Source organism: Sceloporus undulatus, chromosome 11 (genome assembly GCF_019175285.1).
Source record: "Sceloporus undulatus isolate JIND9_A2432 ecotype Alabama chromosome 11, SceUnd_v1.1, whole genome shotgun sequence".
NCBI classification, from domain to species: domain Eukaryota; kingdom Metazoa; phylum Chordata; class Lepidosauria; order Squamata; family Phrynosomatidae; genus Sceloporus; species Sceloporus undulatus.
In genome coordinates, this window is record NC_056532.1 from 12,152,891 (window position 1) to 12,179,277 (window position 26,387).

The window sequence follows — 26,387 nt, forward strand, 5'->3', positions numbered from 1 at the left end:
GATGAATGGGAAAAATCATGGAAAGATACAAATAAATTTACCCTGTGTCAAAATTATAAAGAAAACTATATCAAGATGCTATATAGATGGTATTTAACCCCCCAAAAAATACATCATATATATAAAACAGGTGATACTAAATGCTGGAAATGTGGAAAACCGGAAGGAGATTTTTTCCACATGTGGTGGACATGTAATATAACAAAAGAATTCTGGCAAAAAATCCATGGAACTATGCAAAAAATCTTAGGAATTAATATACCATTTGAAGCAAAGTTATTTTTATTGAACATGACACATAATATAAAATCCACAAAAAATAATAGAATTATTCTGTACATGGTTACATGCGCAAGAATTTTATATGCCCAGCACTGGAAAAGTATTTCTAATCCATCAATAGAAGATTGGCTGATTAAAATATATGAGGCAAAAAATATGGACATAATATCTGCCTCATTAAGAGGAAAGGACAAAAATCAGATAGAAGAAGAATGGAAATGTCTTAAATATTGAAGAATGGGGTGACATATAACAAATAATAAATAATAAATAAATACTATTTGATAAAATTACATCAACACAGGAACTGATAAATATAGAAGCATAAATATCAGGAGTAAACGGTTAAAAAATTATGATATGGGAACACTCAATTGTAAAGGAAGTATGACTAGAGAGACAAAAATTCAAATATCTTTTGTATATAGCCTATATGCTGTTTGTTTGTTTATTATTAGAAGGTAATGTTAAGTAATGTAATTTGCTTTGTTTGCGTGTTAGTTGGTTGGGTTTTCGTTGTTTTTTGTTTTTGTTGTTGTTTGTTTTTTGTTTTGTTTTTGTGGATTTTTTGTTGTCTTCTTTTCTCTCACTTCTTATATGTAATGGTTTATTCTAAATAAAATTTAAAAAAAAAAACCCTCAACCGAGAAGAGCAACATCTTGACAAAATGTGGCTTGTGACTAATATTATCATAATTTATTTTTCCCTCCTGTGATTTTTAACATTTTTGTCTGATAAAGAAGCCCATGGAGCTTCAAAAACTTGTGATACATATATTGGTTGGCTAATAAAGGTATCACTGTTTTGTGGATTTTGGATGTAATTGTACCTTGCCACATGGCCAACACAGCTACCCCTGGATATGTTTACTGCTACTATTGTAATTATTAATTAGTGGTTAATAATAACAATAAACAAGCAAATTATCTCTTTCCTGCAAATGGCACACTGAGAGATGGAATTATGCAGAACAATTTGCAAGCAGTTAGGTGAATGCAAAGATGCCACATGCAGCTGCTGGCTGGAGCAAAAGGTATAGCTGTACAGCCCTGAGGCCTACCTTCCAGTCTCTATTCTGAGGCTGAAGGGGACAGAGGGGTCTTTCTTTGCTTCCTGGCAAGATATGTTCAGGAGGAGTGCAGTCGATCTGTTCCATTTCTGTACCCTTCTTCTTCCGCTTGCCACTGTCTAGAACAAAAACATGGGGGGAGGAGAGAGAGATCAGTGCTGTGTGTATGTTAAGTGTCGACTCGACTCATGTGGATGAGACATCTCTAACATCCCCTTGTCCTCCACTACTCTGCTTAGATCCTGCAAATTCAGGCCTGTAACCTCCCTGAGTCCAGCCATCTGGCATGTGGTCTTCCTCTCTTGCTACTGCCTTCTACCTTTCCCAGCATTATTGCTTTTAGTGCTACTAATAAGTAATCTTGCAGACTGGCCAGAAATAAACTATCTGTCCTCATCATGAGTAATAAAGCATCTCGGCTCTCTCATTAAAAAGTATTTTTTAAGACAAAACAAGTTCATAGCTCATATCGTGAGAGGTGGAACAGGAAAAGGAGGTGTAAGCAGTATTTTTCTATAGTAGAAGGAGATCAGAGCTCCATACCGATGCAGTGTTTTGCCAGTTTGCATGAGTAGCAGAAAAGAAACTGAACCAAACTGAACCAACATGAGCAAATCTATTACATTTCTATCATCTTTGTGTAGGGTAAAAAATTATGCCTTTCTTGAAACATCGAATGGTATACAACCCTATCTTTTTCTTGCAATGGCCCAACCCAGTTTTGAGGCTGGGGAAAGTCGAAGGGAAAATAGGGTTGGGAGGAGGGTCACATCCTGGTGGTGGGAGGCCTCATGGGGAAAAAACACAACAACAATAGGCTCTGTCCTGGGCCTAGTGTTATTCAACATCTTTATCAATGACTTGGATGACAGAATTGGGGGCATTCTTATTAAGTTTGCAGATGACACCAAATTAGGAGGAATAGCTAATACCCCTGAGGACAGGATCAAAATTCAAAATGACCTTAATAGATTAGAAAGCTGGGAAAAAGCTAACAAAACGAATTTCAACACGGAGAAATGTAAGGTACTGCATTAAGGATGGAAAAATGAAATGCACAGATATAGGATGGGGGACACCTGGCTGAATGAAACTACATGTGGAAAGGATCTAGGAGTCCAAGTAGACCACAAGTTGTCTTCTTGTCTACAGAAGTGGAGAACTTCACATGCCCCAAGTGCAAGTTGGTAGCACTCTTGGAGGAGAAAGTGCAGCAGCTGGAGTCCAGAGTAGCTACGCTTCAGCATATTAGGGAGCAGGAGGATTTCCTGGACACAACAGAACTAATGATCTTGGACAAGTACCACGCAGAGGAAGTTGCTGGGGCGGAGGAGGTCACTTCCCATACACAGGAGGCAGACAGCTGGAGGAATGTCACACAGAGAAGTAGGCCAAGAAGGGATTGTTCTGGGAGCTTGCAGCTAGAGAATCGATTCGAAGCTCTTTCCCTTATTAAGGAGGATGAGGAAGAGCAGCATGGACAGACTTCAGGGACAGAGCAGGGGAGCCTGAGAATCCCATCCGAGGGAACAGTCACTGCTAAGCCTCAGAGGAGGCGGGTGGTCGTAGTGGGGGACTCCTTGCTGAAGGGTACAGAAGCAGTGATTTGTAGGCCTGACAAGATGTCTCGAGAGGTGTGTTGTCTCCCTGGAGCAAATATCCGTGATGTGACAGAGACTGACAAGACTGGTCAAGCCTACTGACCAATACCCCTTCCTTTTGGTCCATGTGGGAACCAATGATACTGCAAGACACAGCCTTCAGAACATCAGAAGGGATTACAAGGCACTTGGTAGGAAGCTGAAAGGAATGGATGTACAGGTTGTCATCTCGTCTCTTCTGCCAGTGGAAGGGCACGGTCCAGGAAGGGAAAAGAAAATAGTGGATGTGAACAACTGGCTTCGCAGATGGTGCCGCCGAGAAGGATTTGGATTCTTCGATCATGGGCTGCGGTTCCATGAGGAGGGACTTCTTGCAACAGACGGGTTGCATCTCACGCCAGTTGGAAGAAATGTTTTTGCCAACAGTCTCAAGAACTTGATCAGGAGGGCTTTAAACTGAGTTCCGTGGGGAAGGGAGACAATATTAAGGAAAGCAAAAGGGATGGCGAAAATAATCAAACAGACATAGAGGAAACAAGAAAAAAGTGCAAGGACCCAACAGTGGGAGGCAAAAAATCTTGCATAGGCAGCAAGTAAAGGAGACTCATGGTTTGTGATGTCTCTACACTAATGCACAGAGCATGGGAAATAAGCAAGATGAATTCAAATTCCTAGTACAACAAAGCAAATATAATAGGCATCACTGAAACCTGGTGGGATGAGTCTCATAATTGGAATGTGGAAATAGAGGGGTATAACCTTTTTTAAGAGAAATAAGCCAAACAGGAAAGGAGGAGGAATAGCACTATATGTCAGAGATATTTACACCAGTGAAGAGATCCAGGATGAAAACAACGTGGAGAGTATCTGGATAAAAATTAAAGGGGAGGGAAACAACAAGAATGTTATGGTGGGAGTCTACTACAGACCCCCAAGTCAGATGGAGGAATTGGATGATGCCTTTTTAGAACAGATGACCACACACTCAGAAAGGAGAGATGTAGTAGTGATGGGCGACTTCAACTATCCTGATATTTGCTGGAAGTCAAACTCAGCAAAATCCTCAAGGTCTAGCAAATTCCTCACTTGCGTTGGAGACAATTTCATGGTCCAAAAGGTGGACGAGGCAACAAGGGGATCAGCTATTTTGGATGTGATCCTAACCAACAAGTATGACCTGGTTAATGGGGTGCAAGTTATGGGATCATTAGGTGGAAGTGACCATGTTCACCTGGAGTTTGTTATACAATGGAAAGGAGAAGTCAGGCATAGTCAGACACGCATTCTAGATTTTAGGAGAGCGGATTTCAGTAAACTTAGAGAAGTATTGAGGGTGATCCCGTGGTCAGAAATACTAAAAGAGAAGGGAGTTCAGGACAGATGGGACTTTCTCAAAAGGGAGATTCTGAAGGCACAATTTCAAACAGTTCCAGTGAGAAAGAAAAACGGGAGGTGTCTCAAGAAACCAGGATGGATGACTAAGGAAAAAGGGGGAAATCACGAAAAAGGAACTCAAAGAAATAGCAGGCATGTGTAGGGGTAAAGTCAGACAAGCTAAAGCGCAGAATGAACCCAGGCTTGATAGAGAGATTAAAAAGAATAAAAAGCGCTTTTTTGGATACGTCCGCAGCAAAAGTAAGAAGGAAATGGTAGGGCCACTGCGTTGAAAAGATGGCAAAATGCTAACAGAAGACAGAGAAAAGGCAGAACTGCTCAACACCTTCTTTGCCTCAGTCTTCTCAGAAAAGGAAAAGGGTGCTCAACCTGAGGATAATGGAGCAGAAGACAGAATAGGGGAATTTCAGTACAGAATAAGTAAAGAGATAGTACAGGTATACCTTGTTAATCTAAATGAATTTAAGTCTCCAGGACCAAATAAACTACATACAAGGGTATTAAAAGAGCTGGCAAATGTAATATCGGAGCCATTGGCAATGATCTTTGAGAACTCCTGGGGAACAGGAGAAATCCCAGCAGACTGGAGGAGGGCAAACGTCCCCATCTTCAAAAAGGGGAAGAAAGACAATCCCAACAATTATCGTCCAGTCAGTCTGACATCAATACCAGGAAAGATTCTGGAGCAGATCATTAAACAGAAAGTCTCTGAACATCTAGAAGGCAATTCCATAATCACAAAAAGTCAACACGGGTTTCAGAAAAACAAGTCATGCCAGACAAACCTTATCTCTTTCTTTGATAAAATACCAGTTTGGTAGATGAAGGGAATGCTGTGGATACAGTATATCTTGATTTCAGTAAGGCCTTTGACAAGGTTTCCCATGACATCCTTGCAAACTAGCTTGTAAAATGTGGGCTAGACAAGGTAACTGTTACATGGATTTGTAACTGGTTGACCGGACGAACCCAAAGGGTGCTCAGCAATGGCTCCTTTTCATCCTGGAGAGAAGTGACCAGTGGGGTCCCACAGGGCTCTGTCCTGGGCCCAGTGCTATTCAACATCTTTATCAATGACCTGGATGACAGAATTGGGAGCATACTTATCAAATTTGCAGATGACACCAAATTAGGAGAAATAGCTAATACTCCAGAGGACAGGATCAAGATTCAAAATGACCTGAATAGACTAGAAAGCTGGGCCAAAGTTAACAAAATGAAATTCAACATGGAGAAATGTAAGGTACTGCACTTAGGTCGGAAAAATAAAATGCACAGATATAGGATGGGAGATACCTGGCTAACTGAAACTACATGTGAAAGGGATCTAGGGCCTGTTACAGACAGCCAAAATAAAGCTGCTTCAAGTCACAGTGGAGGTATGGTGTTTCAATGATCGCATGCGTCCTAAGAGTCCAGAAGTTGCACCAAAGCTGGAGTGTGGCTTTGGTGTGGCTTCTGGACTCTTAGGACGCATGCATCATTGAAACACCATACCTCCACTGTGACTCGAAGCAGCTTTATTTTGGCTGTCTGTAACAGGCCTAGGAGTTCAAGTAGACCACAAGTTTAACATGAGTCAACAGTGCGATGTGGCAGCTAAAAAGGCCAATGCAATTTTAGGCTTCATCAATAAAAGTATAGTGTCTAGATCAAGAGAAGTAATAGTGCCACTGTATTCTGCTTTGGTCAGGCCCCACCTGGAATATTGTGTCCAGTTCTGGGCACCACAATTCAAAAAGGACGTTGAGAAACTGGAGCGTGTCCAAAGGAGGGCGACTAAAATGGTGAATGGTCTGGAAACCATGCCCTTTGAGGAACGACTTAGGGAGCTGGGGATGTTTAGCCTGGAGAAGAGAAGGTTAAGAGGTGATATGATAGCCCTGTTTAAGTATTTGAATGGGTGTCACGTTTAGGATGGAGCAAGCTTGTTTTCTGCTGCCCCAGAGACTGGGACCTGGAGCAATGGATGCAAGCTACAGGAAAAGAGATTCCAGCTCAACATTAGGAGGAACTTCCTGACAGTAAGAGCTGTTCAACAGTGGAACACATTCCTTCCTTGGAGTGTAGTGGAGTCTCCTTCCTTGGAGGTCTTTAAGCAGAGGCTGGATAGCCATTTGTCAGGGATGCTTTGATTTGGATTTCCTGCATGGCAGAATGGAGTTGGACTGGATGGCCCTTGCGGTCTCTTCCAACTCTATGATTCTAAGTTGAATATGAGTCAACAGTGCGATGCAGCAGATAAAAAGACCAATGCAATTTTAGGCTGACTCAATAAAAGTATAGTGTCTAAGGGAAGCAATAGTGCTACTCTGTTCTTTGGTCAGACCCCACCTGGAATACTGTGTCCAGTTCTGGGCACCACAATTTAAAAAGGATGTTGAGAAACTGGAATGTGTCCTAATGAGGGCGATTAAAATGGTGAAAGGTCTGGAAACCATGCCCAATGAGGAATGAATTAGGGAGCTGGGGGTGTTCAGCCTGGAGAAGAGAAGGTTAAGAGGTGATATGATAGCCCTGTTTAAATACTTGAAGGAGAGAGCAAGCTTGTTTTCTGCTGCTCCAGAGAACAGGACCCCGAACAATGGATGCAAGCGACAGGAAAAGAGATTTCACCTCAACATTGGGAGGAATTTCCTGACAGTAAGGGTTGTTCGACAGTGGAACAGACTCCTTCCTTGGAGTGTAGTGGAGTCTCCTTCCTTGGAGGTCTTTAAACAGAGGCTGGATGGCCAACTGTTGGATGCTTTGACTGAGAGTTCCTGCATGGCAGAATGGGGTTGGACTGGATGGCCCTTGTGGCCTCTTCCAACTTATGATTCTATACTACCCACTGGCCATCAGCACTGCAGTGCTGGAAAGGTGCTGAAGAGAGAACACCAACTCACAGACCAGTATAGATACCACAATTCAGCAGTAAGGCTCACTTAACCACACCTAGTTGTTTACTAACTGCAGCAACAAAAAGACTCCCACTCTCTGCCCTAAATTGCATGGCTGAAACAATGAAAGCTTGTTGGAACTTGGACTGGATTTTTGCTTAAAAGGACTGGGAGCTCCGTTTCATTCTGGTACTCAAAAGAAAACGGCACTCAGAAATTCTTTTGCACCTGCTTCTCACTGGCTGATCCAAGGGCCCTGATCTAAAGCAAAGATCTTGCTAAATACAATAACATCCAAAACCCACAAAAGAAAAATGCACAAAATATGTCATGTAAGCTTTTGATGCTCAGTTGGCTTCTTCATCAAGCAAAGGTGTTAAAAATCATACAGAAGAAAAAACAATGATGTTATAGTGACAGGCCTGCATTTTGTCAAAAAGTTGTTTTTGCTGTTGTCCTTTAAGAAGTAAGTGGAAGTTTGAAAGGTTGCATGATGTAAATTCTGCTTTTTGGGGTTGGCCCAATAAAGGTATTGCTGTTTTGTAGATTTTGGATGTCACTGCATTTTGCTGTATATCCAGCACAGCTACCCCCTGGATATGCTTTCAAAGATCTTCCTAGTTTGAAGTCTTCTCATAAGTCTTTTTAAAAAATGAGTACACCTTTCTCCTCTGTAGAAAAACCAATTCTAGGTGAAAGCGTGAACAGAAGAACTTGTATGGTCAATATAAGATGTAAAATGAGTTGACAGTCCCCAGTCTACTGTAAACAGGGACACTCGAGTGAGAGTCAGGAACCATAGGAGAGCTTTCTCTCCTTGAATTTGCATCCAACAGTCTGCACCACCAAAAACAACAACTGTTTTCTGCTGCTCCAGAGACTAGAATGTGGAACAATGGATGCAAACTACAGGAAAAGAGATTCCACCTCAACATTAGGAGGAACTTCCTGACAGTAAGGTCTGTTCGACAGTGGAACAAACTCCCTCGGAGGGTAGTGGAGTCTCCTTCCTTAGAGGTCTTTAAGCAGAGACTAGATGGCCATCTGTTGGGGATGCTTTGATTGTGATTTCCTGTATGGCAGGGGGTTGGACTGGATAGCCATTGCGGTCTCTTCCAACTCTACGATTCTATGATTCTAAGTTTATTGATTAGTTAGCTGGCCATATCAACAATAAAATACATGAGATCAAAAAACATACAGGGATAAAACCGAGTCACTCCTTGAGTCTGCACCAGTTAATCATGGAAAACCAGCATCTTCCCAGGTTGTCCTTTGGACTTGCACCCTCCATCTGAACATTGCTGGGGCAATGTAGGTCCCTGACCTAGCAATGATTGTTACTTCAATTCAGTAAAATGTTTCAGCTGTTACTTTAAAATGTGTTATTTTAATCCTTAAATGCAATCTGCATTAACTTTTCAGTGATTAGCAATTTATATTAATCTTTATTTCACCGGGGGGGGGGGGGAATTCTGGATGGGTTGGTAATCTGAAGGGGATTTTATATTGTTTTTTATCAATATAAAGGACAAATTGGTTAGGAATAGGCCCTAAGGGGAAATGTCCAGATGTGAAACAAAGGTGAAGGGGTTACCCAGGGACGTAGCCAGGATTTTGGGAGGGGGGGGGATCCAGACTAAGTGCCACCATTATAATGGTGCTTGGATGCAGCGGTGCGGCAGCACACACCATTCATTTTATCTAGCGGAAGGGGGGGCGGACCCCAAGAACACCCCCCCCAGCTACATCCCTGGGTTACCTCTGGTCATTCAGGAGCCATGATGAGTAAGCATTTGGGTTGTGCTGAGTCACAGAAGGTAACATCATCATGGGTAGAAATCTGCAAAATCACCCTGCATGGGAGAATTGTATAGAGGGTTCACACAAGAGGTTGGACTAACGTGCATGAGAGATGCACATGCATATAAGAGAGGAGCCTCAATGTACAGTGTGGGTGTTATGGTGTATTGCAAGTAGCTTTGGGTCCATACAGACAGGCCAAAATAAAGCTGCTTCAGGTCACTTTGGAGGTATGCTGTTTACATGACACACGCATCTTAAGATGACAGAAGCTGTGCCAAAGCTGCGCTCCAGTCTTTAGGACTGGAGCATGGCTTTGGCATGGCTTCTGGCCTCTCAGGACGCATGCATAATTTAAACAGCATACCTCCAAAGTGACCCGAAGCAGCTTTATTTTGGCCTGCCTGTACGGGCTCATAGTCGGTCAGAACAAGCTTGTATATTGAGGAACAAAACGTAAACTGCCTGTTTGAGAGCTATCTGCCTGATGTCTCATTTGTCTGCTTCTGGAAGGAGAGAGGAGATTCTCTAGTCTGCACAGAGCTCCATGTCGCTTTTCAGGTGGCCATCCATGTGCACATGGTGCAACACAAATTAACTACAAGCATTGTAATGCGTTAACTTTACAATTTTCTCATACCATTTTAGATCAATGTTATCTGGAGGTACTTCAGATATTGGCCCATGACTATAGGTTCAGCAGATGCCATAAGCCCAGAAACTTGTTTACTGTGCACATAGATTTCTGTGTTCTTCATCCAACTTCCTTTCTTGCTTTTAAATACAAATTGGAGTTCTCTAACTGAGTACTCCCTCTCCTCTGCCAATATAAGTAACAAAATGAAAGGTGATTGTTTTTTACCCGATTCATCAATGTCAGGAATCTAATGTTAGTAACAATTTAAGATGAAAAGCATTGAGGGACTGTGTCTAAGCTCCGCTTAAATATGTCAAGGAAGACAGAGGAAAGAGCATGTCCTCACACAGCAGAAGCAACTAGAAGACCAGGGTGTGATTACCTCCAAGGTCCCCATCGGTAAAGACACTAAGGAATGAGAGTGAGTTGCAGTCAACACCGTTGAAGGCGTCTGAGGGATCAAGGCTCTTCAGGAGGTCTCGGATGTGGCGGACGTGGATCCTGGCTTCCCGGACTGTGTATGGCTCTGGAAAGGTTTGGGGAAAAATGAGAGAGAGATAAAGATTAAACAGCATGTTGGATTTCATTTGGAATATTGTAACATGAAACAGCAGTGTGTTATTGCTGTTAAAAAAGACCTCTTCCCTGCCAGGCTGCATTGATAGACCCCTTATTTACAAGTCATGAGAAGTAGTAGTTCCAACTTTATTCTGCGCACATACCATGTCCAGTTGATCACCTAAGAACTCAAGAAGAGCCCATTCTTGGTGCCTCACTCAGAAGACAAACTAAAAAGAGGGCAAACAGCCATCAAGAACATGGGAAAGAAGGCCTATGAAGAAAGGCTGAAAAAACTGTGTGCATTTAACCATGGGAAGAGAATACAGAACGAGGACACAGTAGCACTCTTTAAATATCTAAATGGTACCACATCAAAGACCTGTTCTCTGTTGCCCTAGAGAGCAGGAAACGATCTAGCGGAGTTACATTACAGGACAATAGATCTGAAATGAGAGTTTAGGTAAAAGCAATCTGACAGATTCAGTGATTAGCAAAAGTGAGTTTTCCCTCTCTGGAGGTCTTGAGAATCAATCCTAATGAGGATGCTCTTGCTTTGGATTTCTGGAACTGACCAAAGTTTGGACTAGATCTCATGCACTTTACTTATAAGGAGGGAGATTTTTACATTCATATCCTTTCCTCCACAAGTTTTTCTCCACCTACACTTCCAATTATACTTGTTGAGGTTAGTAAGACCAAGAGAATGAGAGTGACCCATGGTAAAGGATGTGTTTGAAGCTGGGTTGTCTTCATCACTATCCAACATTCATACCACCACAGTGCAGTGGTATTCTAATTGTCTTGAGAACTGCCAACAAGAAAGAACATTACTTCTGTGCCAATAGATCTCAGATTACATGACAGAGCTTTTGTGGTGGTGGCACCCGACTAAGGGAACTCCTTTTCCATAGAGATCCCACTGCCTCCACAGTCCTCTCTTTCAGAATCCAGTGAAAAATATAACTATTTCTACAAGCTTTCAAGGAATAAGCAGCTGGTTTCCTTGTCCTTCATTGCTGTTTTTTTGTATTGTTGTTACTGCATTTTAGTGGACATTTATTGATTTAACCGTATTTAGTGAACATTTCTAATTTGTGATTTTACATAGACGTAATTTGTGATTTTAAATATTTATTATTTATGATTATCACCACCACCAAAGCAATTATGAATTGCTGACTAGTTCATGGTGCTTGTGCAAAGTAATGGGAAAAAGGTTCTCCACCTCCAACATAGGGTTGGGGGCTCCAGGTTTTTATATCATCTTACCAGGATTAGATTTTGTATATGTGTTTTGTTTTGGTCCATGTATTACCTTCAACTACTTTTAACACTGAATCTTCTTGTAATCCTTCAATCGTCTTCAGCTCAGCAAAGTTATCCAGCACATTTCCATCGAGTTGCAGAGAGAAGCACGTTCGGTGACAGGTGTCCTCACGGTCCATCAAAACTTGGTGGATCTCCTGGACCATCTCTTGGGGAGAGACCTTGCCACAGGAAGAGAAGGAGCAGAATACAATTTCTTTATTTACATCCTGCTTTTTAAAAAAAACATTCCAAGCTGACTACAGGACACACACAAAAAAGTACAAACTTCTAAGATCAAACACATGCACAGCAGGAAGGTTATTTTGTGGACCTACTTCTCCCAGAATCACTTAGCCAGTGGCCATATAGCTTGGTGTGATCTGAGAAAAGTACACTCAAGCTCACCTTTGAAATCTTTGGCAGTTTGTGGCCAAATTAGCCATAGCAAAAGTAATAAAGACAATGCAAAACCCTCCAGAAGAAGCTGGCTTCTAAAGACCCATGGTGAAGAGAGTTCACCTCACTGTTTCTTTCAGGAAAGAGTTCAACAACTCTTGTGCTTCTGTGGAAGCATGCCTGCCCCTCACTTACCAGGAAACCATACTCTGGTGTTGCAGCATACTAAGCAAGGTCTCTGTACGTTCATCTAGGAACACAGATATATAGGAAGCTCCCTTATACCTGACGTGAACGTATTTGCCCATTTAACCCAGTACAATTTCTGTCTACCTGCAACCTCCAGCCTTAGGTTACAAACAAAGATCTTCCCCATCAGCTGGTTGAAATGCCTCTCCTAAGGTTTAGTTACTGGTAAGAGCCTTAAACTTTTAGGTTCCCCCAGCAAGCTTATCCAGGTGGTTTTTAAATTGTAAATTTTAAACTAAAACCTGCTGATCTTTTTGGTGCCACCTGTTTGCCTTTGGTTTTGCCAAAGTCAATAATGCAGTCCCTAAGAAATTCTGTGAAGCTGAATTTGGGCCTGTAGCAGAGAAATTCCCTCTTTAACTAGAGATTGCTAGGACATTCTGTGTGTAAAGCACATGCCCTGTCCACTGAACTATGTGATACCTCACCCCTTGTTCATAACTGCCTTTGAGCTGACTTTGAGTCTTGGTGACCCTATGAGAGAGAGACTCCAAAGCTCTCCCTGTCTTCATCTGCTCAGATCAGGTCCTGTAGATACAGGGTCATGGTCTCCTTGAATGAATCAATCCATGTGCTTTCTGCTACATCGACCTTTCCTAGCATTATTGTCTCTCCCAGTGAGTTGTGTCTTCACATTATATGGCCAAAGTACAACAGCCTCAATTTAGTCATACTGACTTCCTGGGAGAGTTCAGGGTGAATCTGATCTAGGACCCATTTGTTTGACTTTCTGGTTGTCCATAGTATCCTCAAAACCCCTCCCCAGCACTTCATCTCAAATCTGTTAATTTTCTTTTTGTCAGCTTTCTTCGTTGTCCAGCTCTCACATCCATACATGGTGATAGGGAATAGAATACCTTGCACAATTGTAACTTTAGTGCTCAGTTGTATATCTTTGCACTTTAGGATTTTGTCTAGTTCTTTCATAGCTGCCCTTCTCATTCTTAGCCTTCTTCTGATTTATTGACTGCAGTCCCCATTCTGAGCCAAGATATGGGAAGTGTTCAACTTACTATCTGATGTTCTGTTGTTGGCTGTTTATCGATCCATTTCCTGTATTCCTATGTACTGTATATGTATTATCCTACTTGTGATTATGTATTTTCCCTGGATAATGATTAACCATCCATTATGAAGCCTTGCCCTCCCTCCAGTCCATCTGCCTTGGTCCAGGCCTCGGAGGTTGAGAGGAACTGCTGGACCTCTTACCCTTTCTCGTCACCACTCCCTTCTCCTTCTGTATCATGTCTTTTTTAGATTGTAAGCCTGAGGGCAGGGAACCGTCTAACTAAAAAGATTGCATGTACAGCGCTGTGTAAATTTACAGCGCTTCATAAATAAAGGTTAATAATAATAATAATAATAACTATTTAGATTTCCTTGTTACACTGAATTTAAGCAAAACCTCAGTGGTTATTATTTCTGTTTTCTTAACATTCAGCAGTAAGTCTGCCTTTGTGCTTTCTTCTCTAACTTTCCTTATCCCTATAACCTCATCCCTACAAAGACATGAAGTCTTTACCTATCTTCCTCATCTCATATTTACTTTAATTTCAAAATGGTACAGTCCAGAAAGAGCCATCCAGCATTCTCAATACCTCACTTGGCTCCCAATTTCTGCATTTCAAGGAACTGTTTAATAAAATTACCCCGGTTTGTCCAGTTTGCTTTTGCAGTGCCACAAGTCTTGGGATCAGCCCAGCATGCCATTTCCTGCATGGCAGGGGGTTGGACTGGATGGCCCTTGCGGTCTCTTCCAGCTCTATGATTCTATGATTCCCCCAACGATGCTGAAAGTGACTGCTTCCCCACGCTAAACTGCTCTTCACACTCTCACTGGACAAATAGCCATCCAGACTGATCAGGATTAGCTCCCTGAATCTGAGATAGTTTAGAGTAAGCGGATGCACAAACAGGACACTTGACTAATCTGAGTCTATTTTTGAAATAGCAGCAGCAGCAGCTTTTAAAAGAATAAGAGTCATTTTGTTATACTGTACAGTGAGTCCTTGGTATTCACTTGAGCATGCCTGAATTTTGGTATTCACAAGGGGGTCCTAAAATTCCCTTGTGAATATCAAAATCTGTGGATGCTCAAGTCCCATTATAGTATAGTAAAATGGTGTCCCTTATATAAAATGGCAAAATCAAGGTTTGTTTTTTGGAATTTATAATTTTTAAAATATTTTCAAGATATGAATGCTTGAATTCATGGGTACAGAGGGTCAAATATAGTGAGGGTGAGTCTCAGTTTTTGTTATGAAGCTACTACAGTGCGCCCTTGCCTTACATGGGGGATCTGTTCCGGACCCCTCCCCCCGTGTAAGCCAAATACTGCGCATGCTCAAGCCCCATTCACTCATGTATGTGGCGGTGCACGCCCCATTCCTCTAAATGGGACACGCCGCTCCTTGAACCCCACACAGCTTTCAGCATATGTTCAAAGCCACGTATGACGCGGGCGTACTGTATAGCTCTTTCTTCTCCTCTCACTGCACAATCTTCAATCACAGTCTCTCATGTTTATAATATAATGGGAATATATTCAACTACTGGTTAAGCTTTTAACACTGGGTAGTTTTCACCAGTGAGCTCAGAATAGAGGCTAAACATTCAAGCACCTTAGAGCTATGCTTCTTGGACTTTGGCGCCCTAGATGTTTTGGACTTCAATTCCAAGAAGCCTGAGATATCCAATGGTAAAAATCAAAACATCTCTAACTTAAAACCAAAATGGTTTTCACTTAACAGGACAAAAGATTTTGATTAAACTTTAGAAGCAGCGTCTTGACAGTGACACTGGTTTGGCAATAGAACCAACTGCCTAGAGAGGTGGTGAGGTCTCCTTCTCTGGATGTCCTCAAAAAGAGGTTGGAAAGCTAATTGCTGGGTTCATCTAGAAGAAGATACTGCATTGAGCAAGGGATTGGACTTCCAGCTCTATGATTCTGCCTGGGAAACGATAGGTTAAGAATTCCTGCTCTCACTCAGATCTTCCCTTTGAAAGAATTCCTTGCCCTTTTGCTCCTCTAAGCTTTGGCCTTGTTGTGCAACATTAAGCAACCAACATGCAGATTGTGAAAGCATCAGAACTGATATCCGGCAAAGAATCTGGCATCTGAAAAAACTGGGCCTCTTTTCATTAAATTTCTAGCTCATTTTAGTTGGAAGTATGTGTGTGTGCTGTGCACACAATTAAATCACAGAAACACAATGTTTTTCAGTAATAAAGAGAGAATAATAGTATGTTATGGTTCTCATTCTACCATACTTCCTTTCTATGGACAGGCTGGAACACTAGTGGTCCTCCAGATGTTGTTGGACTCTATTTCCCATCAGCCCTGTTAGGTCTGATGAGACTTGGATGTTCAGCATCATCTGGAAGGCCACAGAGTTGCATTATGGGGAAAATGTCTCATCCCTGGACAAAACGAATTGGCTGTCTGGATGTAACTAAATTACATTTCAGCCAAGAAATGCAGCTTGCAGATTTCAACACACAGTACACATGCTACACTTTCTAGGTTCACAGTTTCTGAAACCAGTTTTGCTTTGTTTTGTTTAGACAACCCATATCCACAAAGTAAGATTATAAAGGAGTGTAACTAATCTAACACAAAATACAAGTGGGACCTGCACCAAAGTGCCCCCCAAAAAAGTGTGCTATTCTTCAACGAGCAAAATTCCATGAACTCCTCTGTCCCCAGATATTTTTCCATTTCTTTCCTCCAAACATGAGAAGAAGTGATTTTTGTTGCATATATCTCCCACAATCAGGCCATGTTGCCTAGGAAAGTCAGAGAACTATTGGCCAAAAAGATATTTGTTGAAATTTTAATTTGTACGCCGCTTTGATCATCGCGGAAAAGCGGGATAAAAATATAATTTTATTATATATTTTTTTTCAAAGTCATATTTTCCCCCTACCTAGTTGACAAACATATGAGTCTGGCTTCATTTTTCCTTATGGTTATGGTGGGGATATAATTCTGCTACTCTAAACCCACCACCCACATAGTCCCACCAAACAAGAGCTGAAGCTTCTCTCATTTCCCAATTACCACACTTTGACTTCCATCCCACATGTTCACAGGGAGCCCTGCCCCTGCCCAGTGATGTGCTTCTGTTAGTCAAATGGGAGTGAATGACCTGTGACCCTCCCAATGTGATTAGATTCTAACTCCCAGGATTCCTCACCTCATTCCTACTGACTATGCTAGCTGGGCTGGATGGGAACTGTAGTTCAGCAACTTATGGAGGTCCACAACTTGCCCAAATGTGTTATGACAGCACACCCTATGCAAGGCCAGTGTTAGCACACAACATCCTCCTCCCCCAAGCAACTTGACAGAGCACACTTCTGTGCTGACTCCTGCCGTCGGGGCCAACTCACACTACATGAGCAGGTCAAGGAGCTATTAGCCATTATATATCCACAATCACTCCGACAGTGAGGCATTCTGGGAAACTAAAAGAAATGGTGCACTTATCACAGTGTGGCTGCTGTCCATGGCTACCAACACCGAAGTTCACCAGAGCTGCTTGGCTCATAGCCCTTAAACTTGAACCATCCTCACCATGGATGTAATCCACACAAAAGCTTAAACCAGGGTGGGAGACATGTGGCCCTCCAGATGTTCTCAGACTGCAACTCCCAGCAGCTCTAGACAACACTCTGGGTCCATGGAAGTTACAATCTAATGACATTTGGAGGGCAACAAGTTGTCGTCCTCTGACTCAAACAAACAAGGAGTTAAGGGAGGGGTTGATGACCTGCAGCTTGTGGGCTGCAAGTAGCCCCAGAATCCCCTCACAGTCTTAAGAGGGAAAGAAAGAAAGAAAGAAAGAAAGAAAGAAAGAGAGCATGCATGTATGAGAGAGAATTAATAACACGTCTAGATGCTCCAGGGCATGCTCTACCTTAAAATCACATTGTGCCTCCCATCACACCTTTTTTAACTGAAGGGTATTTAGACAAGGACTGGACTTTTGAAACCAAGGGTGTGGTGTGTCCTTGATGAGAGAGAAGCAAAACTGTCCCTGACTCCTTCCAAAGACACCCCAGAATATACGATAGCAACCCCCCAGAGATGGAAGCCCAAGGATCTACCAGTGGCACTCACTTGCAAGGGAAATGGTTCTACGGCGGGCGCATGGACTTTGACAGTGAAACCGGTGTCCTGGATGACAATGACCTCTTGGTCGTTCCCATCGTCCATGTGATCTGTCTCTTCATGGCCATTCTGTCTGGCCTCCTCTTTATGGTTCTCATGCAAGCCAACACCGTTCATCAAGGCTATGCTGGACGGATGATCCTCTGGCCAGAAGAAAGAGAAACAGAGATGTTTAGCAGACTTGAAGACCCAAAAGAGCTTTGGTATTAATAAGGTTGCAGAAATGTGGGTTTCCTGTGGGAAACATTACCCAACACCCTGAACAGATTGTAATCTCAAAAATATTTTCCCAGTAGCCCATAGCCGTGCTTTAACACTTGGATTAAAACCAAATACAGTTAATTTGCTTTTAAATGCCGCATTTCTAAACAGATGCAAAGCTTTACTTAAAATATTTGCTGCAAGAGTTTTCACAAACATCTGTGACATTGTAGTTCAGCAGCATGGGCTTTTCCTTCCATTGTGTGAAATGGAAGAATGAAAAGAGAAGGCGCAAAAAATGGTAATACAGTGGGCCTTTCAGAGCTGCAGGGGTTTTGCTCTCCCTCTCTGCGGATAGAAAAAACGCAGATGATTGTGCCCCATATTATTAAATGACGGCAACGTGAATGCAGACACACTGGAGCGTGTGCATTTAATAATATGGGGCATGACAGCCTGCTGTCATTCAAAATTGCAGATCTGGAGCCTGAGGTTCTGGAAGGCCCACTGCATACTAATTTTAACATGGCTGAAAAGGAGCAAATTTTATTTTGTTATATATGCATGCATGCTTCCAAGTCACCCGGGGGGGAAAGGTAATTACACCTTTGGACCTGCTCAATTCGACTGGTATTGTATCCACTCATTGTGTGACTCCATTTTAGAGAGAAGTGCAATTTTAAGTACTGCAGCATTAAATATCTCAGGATTTCTAAATTACCAACGGAACTGTGTTATTTGTTACACCTATTTTCCTCTTTTGAAGGAGCTTTTAATGCCAGAATCCTGAAACGTGTTAAACTTGGGAGAGGGAAAAGAGTGTTGGGCCTAAAGCATACCACTGAGACCCACTAAAGCATGAACAAAGCACACAAACTCTCACTATTGGTGGTGGCCCCAGATTTCCTACTGCCTGAGGGTTGGAAAAGATGACACTGCTACCCCCAAGCCCTGCAGCCATCACCGGGGATACATTTATACTAACACAATTATTACAGCTCTATACAACTGACTATCATAGCTTTTGGGTTTTGTTCCTGTTGTTTTTATTTGCCATCAAGTCAACTCTGATTTACAGCAACACTATGAATGAGAGACCTTCAAAAGCCCAGGTCATCGGCTGCCCTTCTCAGGTTTTGCAAACTATGGGTAGCAATGGCATCCCTGACTCAACCAATCCAGTCTTTTCCTACTGTCTTCCACTTTACCAGGCATTATTGTCTTCCAGTAAGTCATGTCTTCTCATGATACGTCCAAAGTACGACAGCCTTGGTTTAGTCATTTGAACTTCTTTTGATAGTTCAGGCTTGATTTGTCCATTCATTTACATTATCATGGCAACAGCCTACAGAATCACTGAACTTGTAACTGGGTAAAACCAAAGGATTCTATCCCACAGAGCTCTAGTGTTGACATATAGAGTATGCTAAGTATCTCAACAAACTGCAAATCCCCGGATGCTTTAGTGCAGGGACGTAGCCAGGATTTTAGGAAGGGGGGGTCCAGACTAAGTGCCACCATTATAATGGGGCTTGGGCGTGGCGGTGCAGCAGCCCACACCATTCATTTTTCTAATGGAAAGGGGGGTCTGGACCCCAAGAACCCCCCCTTGGCTACGTCCCTGTTTAGTGCTGAGCCAAGACAGTTAACATTGGTATGACACAGACACAACTGATCTTGGGAGGGTAAGTAGGGTCAGCACTAGTTAGTACTTGGATGGGAGACTGCCAGCAAATACCAGGTGCTGTGGGCTCCATTTCAGAGGAAGGAATTGGGAAAAACACCTGTGTGTATTCAGTTCCTAAGAAAACCCTATGAAATTCATGGGGTTGGTTGCAAACGTAGGTAAATCCGCACACCCCAGCGTGCTCAGCTACTTCTTCCTTGCCCGGCAAAATGAAATTCCAGCCTGATTTTGTGAGCAATGCATTAAGATAATTTGGCTGCTTTGAGTAGCAGGAGTTTATGGGGAGTGGGTGGGAAGAAGGGGTGTCCAGGCATCAGCACCAGGAACCTTCCTGGTTCAATGTGCCACCTGCCATGTCCTGCCACCTCTTCCCTGCCCAATGGTAGGGCCGGTCTGCTTCACTTGTCTCAGTAAAACTCAACCCTCCACTTTATCCAAACGAACAACAACTAATGCAAGCTTGGCTGATATTTTGTGACTGGCTCAAGGCCTCTACATGAGCTCCGCAACACCCAAGGGGCTTGATCACCAAGCACTGTTATAGCAAAACCCCTCTTCCAAAAGAGAATATATTGCAGGCCATGCTTGGGCAAATACATCACACACTGAATACAGTCAACTCTCTGCATCCATGGATTCTTTATCCACGGATTAAAGCATCCACTGCTGGACTCACTGGAAGCCAATACACACACACACACACACACACACACACACACACTAAAAAAAATTATTACCCCACTGTATACAGTATGACTCAAACATCCATGGATTTTTTTTGGGGGGGGGTGTCCTGGAACCAAACCCAGTGGATACCAAAGGATCACTGTGTTATGTAATGGTCTGGAAGCAACGTCTAAAACAGAATGCTATAGGGTTGAAAAATATATTGGGGAAAAAACATGATTTCTATGACATGGCTACAATTCTTGGTGCTTTTTGGTATTTTGAGAGGGGATTAAGGCGGACAAGACATATGTTTAGAAATTTGTGTGGTATACACAAAAGGTTTCCTGACTCTTCGTGTAATATAGCATTAAACACTGCAATCAAAAGATTCCTAGCCACCAAATGAAGAAGTACCCACTATTAAAAACTGCTTACTGAAAGAATGGAAAAGGCCAAAGCTCTCAGACTGGGAATTGAGCTTATTCCAGAACAGACCTTGCACACCTTTTATACACAAACATCCCTTTCTGGTTTTCCCCTAAGTTTCCTCTATCTGAGTAGACTAATTAACTAGCTCCTGAATCCAAATTAGTTGTCACTACTGTTAACACAATGGGGAATATGAAGATTTTACCAATCTACTGGGAATCACCAAGAGATTACCATTAGACCCTAACCTACTTTTTAGGTTATATCAGTCTATTCCTGATTTAAGTCCATTCATTCAACTTAACCCCCATCCGTCAGGATAGTGTGATGCTTTGTTGTAGAATTTACACAGAACTACATGTCCAAAGGAAAAATTTACTAACATTGTCACCTGAAGAACAGTAGATCATGTGCATGAGTTTCAGCCATTGGGCATGCAGAGGGTTTGGGTTTTATGAAAGATAAAAAGAGTTGGGGTTCGCTGAATTTCACTGGGTTTTTTTAGGCAAGGAATAGAGGTAGTTTTACCAGCTTCTTTCTCTGAAATATAGCCTACAGCACTTGCTGGTGGTCTCCCATCCAAGTATTAACCAGGGCTTAGGTTCTGGTGCCTGTAGTGTATTGGTAGTTGTGAGTGAAGATAATAGGGCTATATATAGTAAGTGTTTTTATAAATATATGATAATTATTTGCTGCCCCTGCCCTAAACACCCTAAAGGCCCCAGATACCACCGGGGTTTGGAAGCTAAGTAGGGTCAGCCTGGTTAGGTGTAGGTTACCAGTGAGCAATTCAAATTTACCAGAATTGCTGGTATATATGAACAGAGTTTGGAGAAGTGGCTTTTGTGGAGCCACAACTCCCAAAGGGCCACTGGCGATACTGGGAGTTGTGGTCCCACAAAAACCACTTTCCCAAGCTTGCCAAAAACTGGAGGCAAGGAATTTTTAAACTAGTTCCTTGCAAATTCCCATTTTCCCTCTCCTCCCTTCCTCTCTTTGGGTTGATGCTTGCTAGAAGTAGGTGTTCTTCTTTCGCTTCTGCCCAACAGACCAACACCCTTCCATATTTTGCCCAGGGGTGGATATACATCTTGGGAAGGAAAAGAAGCAGCCAACAGAGGAAGAGAAGAGGTGTAACTGGCAGTGAAGGTGGGATTAAAAAATACTCATTCATTGCAGGTTTTGAAGAGCCCTCTTTAATTAAAACCACCACAAAGTGGGTGTGAGCGAACGAACATTGATGCCCAGGGGCAGCAATAACCGGTATGCCCACTGAGATCCGTGGATTGCACAAACGTTGCTAACCTGCAACCAAAAAGGAAGGGAGAGACCTCGCCCATGTTGCGCCTTCACTTCTTCAAGGAGAACGCCTTGTGGCAGGATGGCAGAGCCTGGGAAAGTTACTTTTTGGGACTACAATGCCCCCAAATTCCCAAGCAAACAGGTAACACCAGCAGGTAGAGCCAGTTGTACTGGTAGAGCCCTAGGGGATTTAATGAGGATCAGCAAAGGTTTTCTGACTCACCCTCGGCCATTTCATCCCTAACGGCAACATAATGACTCCCCTCTCCACCCTAAATTGTATGCCTCAAGTGAAGCCAGCTTGGGGACAAGGCAGGTATATATGTACAAAGACTGTGTCCAAAACAATCTGGGCACAGAATGATTTTATCTCAAGTGTTACGTGTTTTGCACTCAGCTCTGATTGATCCATCTTGGGGTAGAGGTTTTTAAAAAGCCCCAACAAAGTAGACCCCAGAAGTCTAACAAAGTAGACCCAGAAGTCCAAATCTGCCTATCCCAGTTTATGGAGCTCAAGTTATCTTGAGGGCATTACACAAACACTGGATGATATTATCACTGTACTGTCCATGCACAAAGTATATTAAAACCTTGAGTCATTCTCTTTCAGCTTCATCTACCCAACAGGGTTGTTGTAAAGATAAAACAGGTAGGGTAACAAAGCATGTCACCCTAAAGACATGAAGATGGGGAGAAATAGAACAGCAGAGTTTTAAGGTACTACAAGTGTCACCTAGTGTCAGCCTGTGCCATGCAAGAATATCCAACAACATAGAACCACACAATCGTAAGATAAAATGTAAAAGGTAAAACATAAAAGGTCTACTTCCCCACTATCATTTATGTTGTAAAGGAGGGGTGGGAACACACAGCCCACAGCCCACATGCAACTCTTGGGGAGGTCTAGTGTGGGCCTTCTGGGATCATCCCCAGAAACCTTTTTTAAAAACTAGACAAAAATCTTAGTCTCCAATGGTGCATGCGCATGGGGGGCACATCCCATTCAAGCCTATGAAGCTTGAATATGCATGAGCCTCCGTTTGTGAGGGGGGTCCGAAACTGATCCCCCAAGAAAATGGAGTGCCAACTCAACTATAAGTCAACCTCACGTATAAATTGAGGACAGGTTTTGGGGCCAAAATTATGGATTTTGATATGACCCATGGATAAGTCAAGGACAAAACTTAAGGGCATGTAACAAAGGATCTAAAGGATGGAGCAAGGATTTAAGAAACCTAAGAATTTACAATATTCCTGCAGGCATAACTGTGCTCACACTAAAGCCTGAATGAATGAGAGAGTAGAGGAGGGTTAGTGCTTCCAGGACAGATTTCACTCTTGCTTCTCACCAGAAGATAGTTGCAATACTTACATTGACCCATGGATAAGTCAGCTCAGGTTTTTGGGTCTATTTTTGACTAAAATTTCTAGACTTATACACGTGTATGTACGGTATATACCAATCTAAATACTATCTCACAGTTGAAACGACACACTTTCAGGGGAGTTGAAAATCAGTGGGTGTAACTTCCAGGCTCTACAGGATTCTGTGCAAAGGTGTCCAAGAAAGTGCATAATGGATGGAAACCCTGACTGTTTAACACTGCTTTAACTGTCATGACTCCATGCTATGAAATTCTGGGGTTTGTAGTTTCATGAGCTATTTAGCCTTCTCTGTTAGAAATCTCTGGTATCACAATTTTTTGACAATTTCCAGAATTCCATAGCACTCAGCCATGGCAATTAAAGCAATGTCAAGCTGCTATGGTTTGAGGATTGAACAATGACTCTGGTGGCCAGGGTTCAAATCCTTGCTTGACCATGAAACCCACTGTGTTGTCTTGGGCAAGTGATACTCTTTCAGCCTCAGGGGAATGCAATGGCAAACCTCTGAACAAATCTTGTCAAGAAAACCCCATTAAAGGGTCTCCTTTGGGTCACCATAAAGTCAAAAAAGACTTGAGGGCACACAACAATAACAACAAAAACATTCTTACTAGAAAATACTGGTTGTTGCATCAGGGTTAAAATCCCCGCTCAGCCATGAAACCAACTAGGTTGGTTGTTTAACTTTGTCCCTACTTTGTTGTACCAGGATTTAGCTTTGTTGAATTACTTTTAAAAGGCAACTTCATCACACCCTTTTCACAAAGAGAGGTAGAGTTATTCTTAGAGGTAACTACACTGGTTGTACTGTGCTGCTTCCAAGCTCTTGGAGGAAGCTCCTTTCGTTTGAGGTAGGGCTGCCCCGGCATGTCTGCTGGCAACTGCCATGGGTGCTTCAAGGTAAGCCACACAACTCTTGGTTTCCTTTGGAATGTGAAAAGGCACAACATCCAACTTTGTACTGCAACCCAGATTGCTAGGTGCCAAATCTGGATGCAATGCCGACGGATTAGCTACCTCTTTCTAAGAATGTGTGCTAAAAAGAAGTCTCCCTGATTGGATCATCCCATATTGAGCAGACTGGATGTTGATGCACCATGTGTGGAGTTGTTCAGAGGGCAGAGCAACTGTCATCTTGTATCACCAAGGATGCTGCACTGATCCCAGCATTGGTCAGACAGAATGCACTAATTTTGCATTAATAATAATACTAATAATAATAATAATAATATTTATTTGTTACCGCCCTGTGGCGAACCAATCCGGGCGGTTGACAACAGTGATTATAACAGAGTAAAATATAAATTTAAAACATTATAATCCCTCCTCTTATAAAAGTATTAAAAAATATAACAGATTAAAAACACAATATTCAAAACATAAATATAGTTAAAACAAACTAAAAAACCCTGGTGTCCCTCTGGAATCCTCACCATCACTGCAAGATGGGGCACCGAGAGGAAAGAGGGATCAGGGAGGCAGGCCGGATGTTAATCTGGAAGCCTGCCGGAAGAGATCCGTCTTGCAGCTTTTTAAGCTGTCTAATGATGTCAACTGACGGATCTCATCCGGCAGGTCGTTCCAGAGTTTGGGGGGCGACAGCAGAAAATGCCCTCTGGGAGGTCCCGCAAGCCTAGATTAAGTCTATTTGCTTTTCTATAGCTATTTTCATTCAAAATCTTAGAAATCCATTGTCTAGTGAAGGGACGGGATTGTCACTCTCTGGGGACAAAATCACTTTTCCTGGGCTCCATATCCATCTATCTTGGCTCCCTTACCAGGCTGTATCCCCTTTCTCCATAAACATAAATGACCTTTATGTTTGACTTGGGTCCCATCTCCAAACTATTCCATGATGTATATGGAAATACAGTGGGCCCCTTGCTAGCCACTGGGGTTTGGTTTTGGACAACTCTACCCCCCCCATGGCTTCCAAAATCTGCGGTTGCTCAAGTCTCATTGTATACAATAGTAGAACTGAAGATATAGCCGTGTTAGTCTGTAGAATCAGTACGTAGAGATCTTGTAGCCCCTTTGAGACTGACTGAAAAAGAAATTGGCAGCATGAGCTTTCGTAGACTTCAGTCTACTTCCTCAGATGCTCTGTGGAAGCGACTTTACGACAAGCTCATGCTGCCAATTCTTTGCTTTCAGTCAGTCTCAAGGTGCTACAAGATCTCTCTATGTAACTGTATCAATGGGGTAATGTCTCGTTGTGCAAGTCCAGTGTACAAATTTGCAAAAATAAGTTATCCTACCTGTTATAGGGAATGGCAGGAAAAAAGAGGGGCGAGACTGAGAGCGTCCACCTTTTTATAAGAGCCCACTTCTTTTTTGTATAGACTGGGCTTCCCAGGTTTTGTAGCTCATTTGGCGTCTAATGGTGGGCACAGAAGATGACCAGAGCACTCCATTCTTTATCACTTTCCTTATAGTCAGCTGCATGCAATTCCTTGTCTCAGCACATGCTTCGTAAAAAGTTTTAAACTTAAACATTCTGTCCAGGAGGGCTATGGCCACAGAGTGAGCTGCAAACTCAACTCAACTCTTCTTTTCCTTCTGTGATTACGGGAGGAGAAGAAATATGCAAGTGTTGGACCTGGACTGCTGAGTGGCAAACCTTCCCCAAATACCCAGTGACAAGGCTGGACAAGGTATAGAGACCTCTATACCTTCCCATTCTAAAGAACAAAATAGGCACTGTCCTTTGCAAGAAATTCAGCTACACACTAAAACAAGATGAAGGTTCTAATGCCTACTATTTGGTCACAGAGTTTTATCTGCTTTTCTATTGTTTGCAGCCATTAAAAAGCATCTGAATGGCACTCCAGCCTATAAGGCCTGTGATGCAATTTACAACATTAAACATTAACCCACATTGCCAGAGAGTACGCATGGGAGATATGGGTGAAGGAGTAGGGGGATACATAGTGAATTCCTTGGCGTGTTTAGATGCGGTTCTGTGCATATGTGTGTGTGAGAGAGAAAATGCTAATATTTCCCAAGTTTCAGTGTTTGCAAACATGCATACCGCCAAAGTCCATCCAAAAAATACTCTAGCCCCGAATGCTACACATTCCCATGTTTAAATGTGAAGGACTAGAAAGCACAGAAAGGCTTAACCCAAAGCTTGAGATTGTTTTTGTTGTGTGCCTTCAAGTTGTTTCCCACTGATGGAGGTCCTAAGGTGAACCTATCATGGCAAGATTTGTTCAGAGAAGGTTTAGCATTGCCTTCCCTGTAAAGTGAGAGCATGTGACCAAGGTCAACCAGTGAATTTCATGGCCAAGCTGGGAATCGAACCCTGGTCTCCAGAAGCAACAATGGTCTAGTGAGATCAACACTATCCTTTGGTA

General features: G+C 42.5%; 1 protein-coding gene across 3 annotated transcripts in view; it reads right to left on the reverse strand.

Moving 5' to 3' along the window:
• CLUH (clustered mitochondria homolog) overlaps positions 1-26,387 on the reverse strand; it is an 84,650-nt gene that overhangs the window by 37,232 nt on the left and 21,031 nt on the right. For all 3 annotated transcript variants that reach the window (XM_042442454.1, XM_042442456.1, XM_042442453.1), the window contains 4 exons: positions 17,307-17,500; positions 11,547-11,718; positions 10,053-10,196; positions 1,344-1,471 (listed from right to left, as the gene is read on the reverse strand). In XM_042442454.1, coding sequence (XP_042298388.1) covers positions 1,344-1,471; positions 10,053-10,196; positions 11,547-11,718; positions 17,307-17,500 — 638 coding nt within the window. The remainder of the gene's footprint in view (positions 1-1,343; positions 1,472-10,052; positions 10,197-11,546; positions 11,719-17,306; positions 17,501-26,387) is intronic.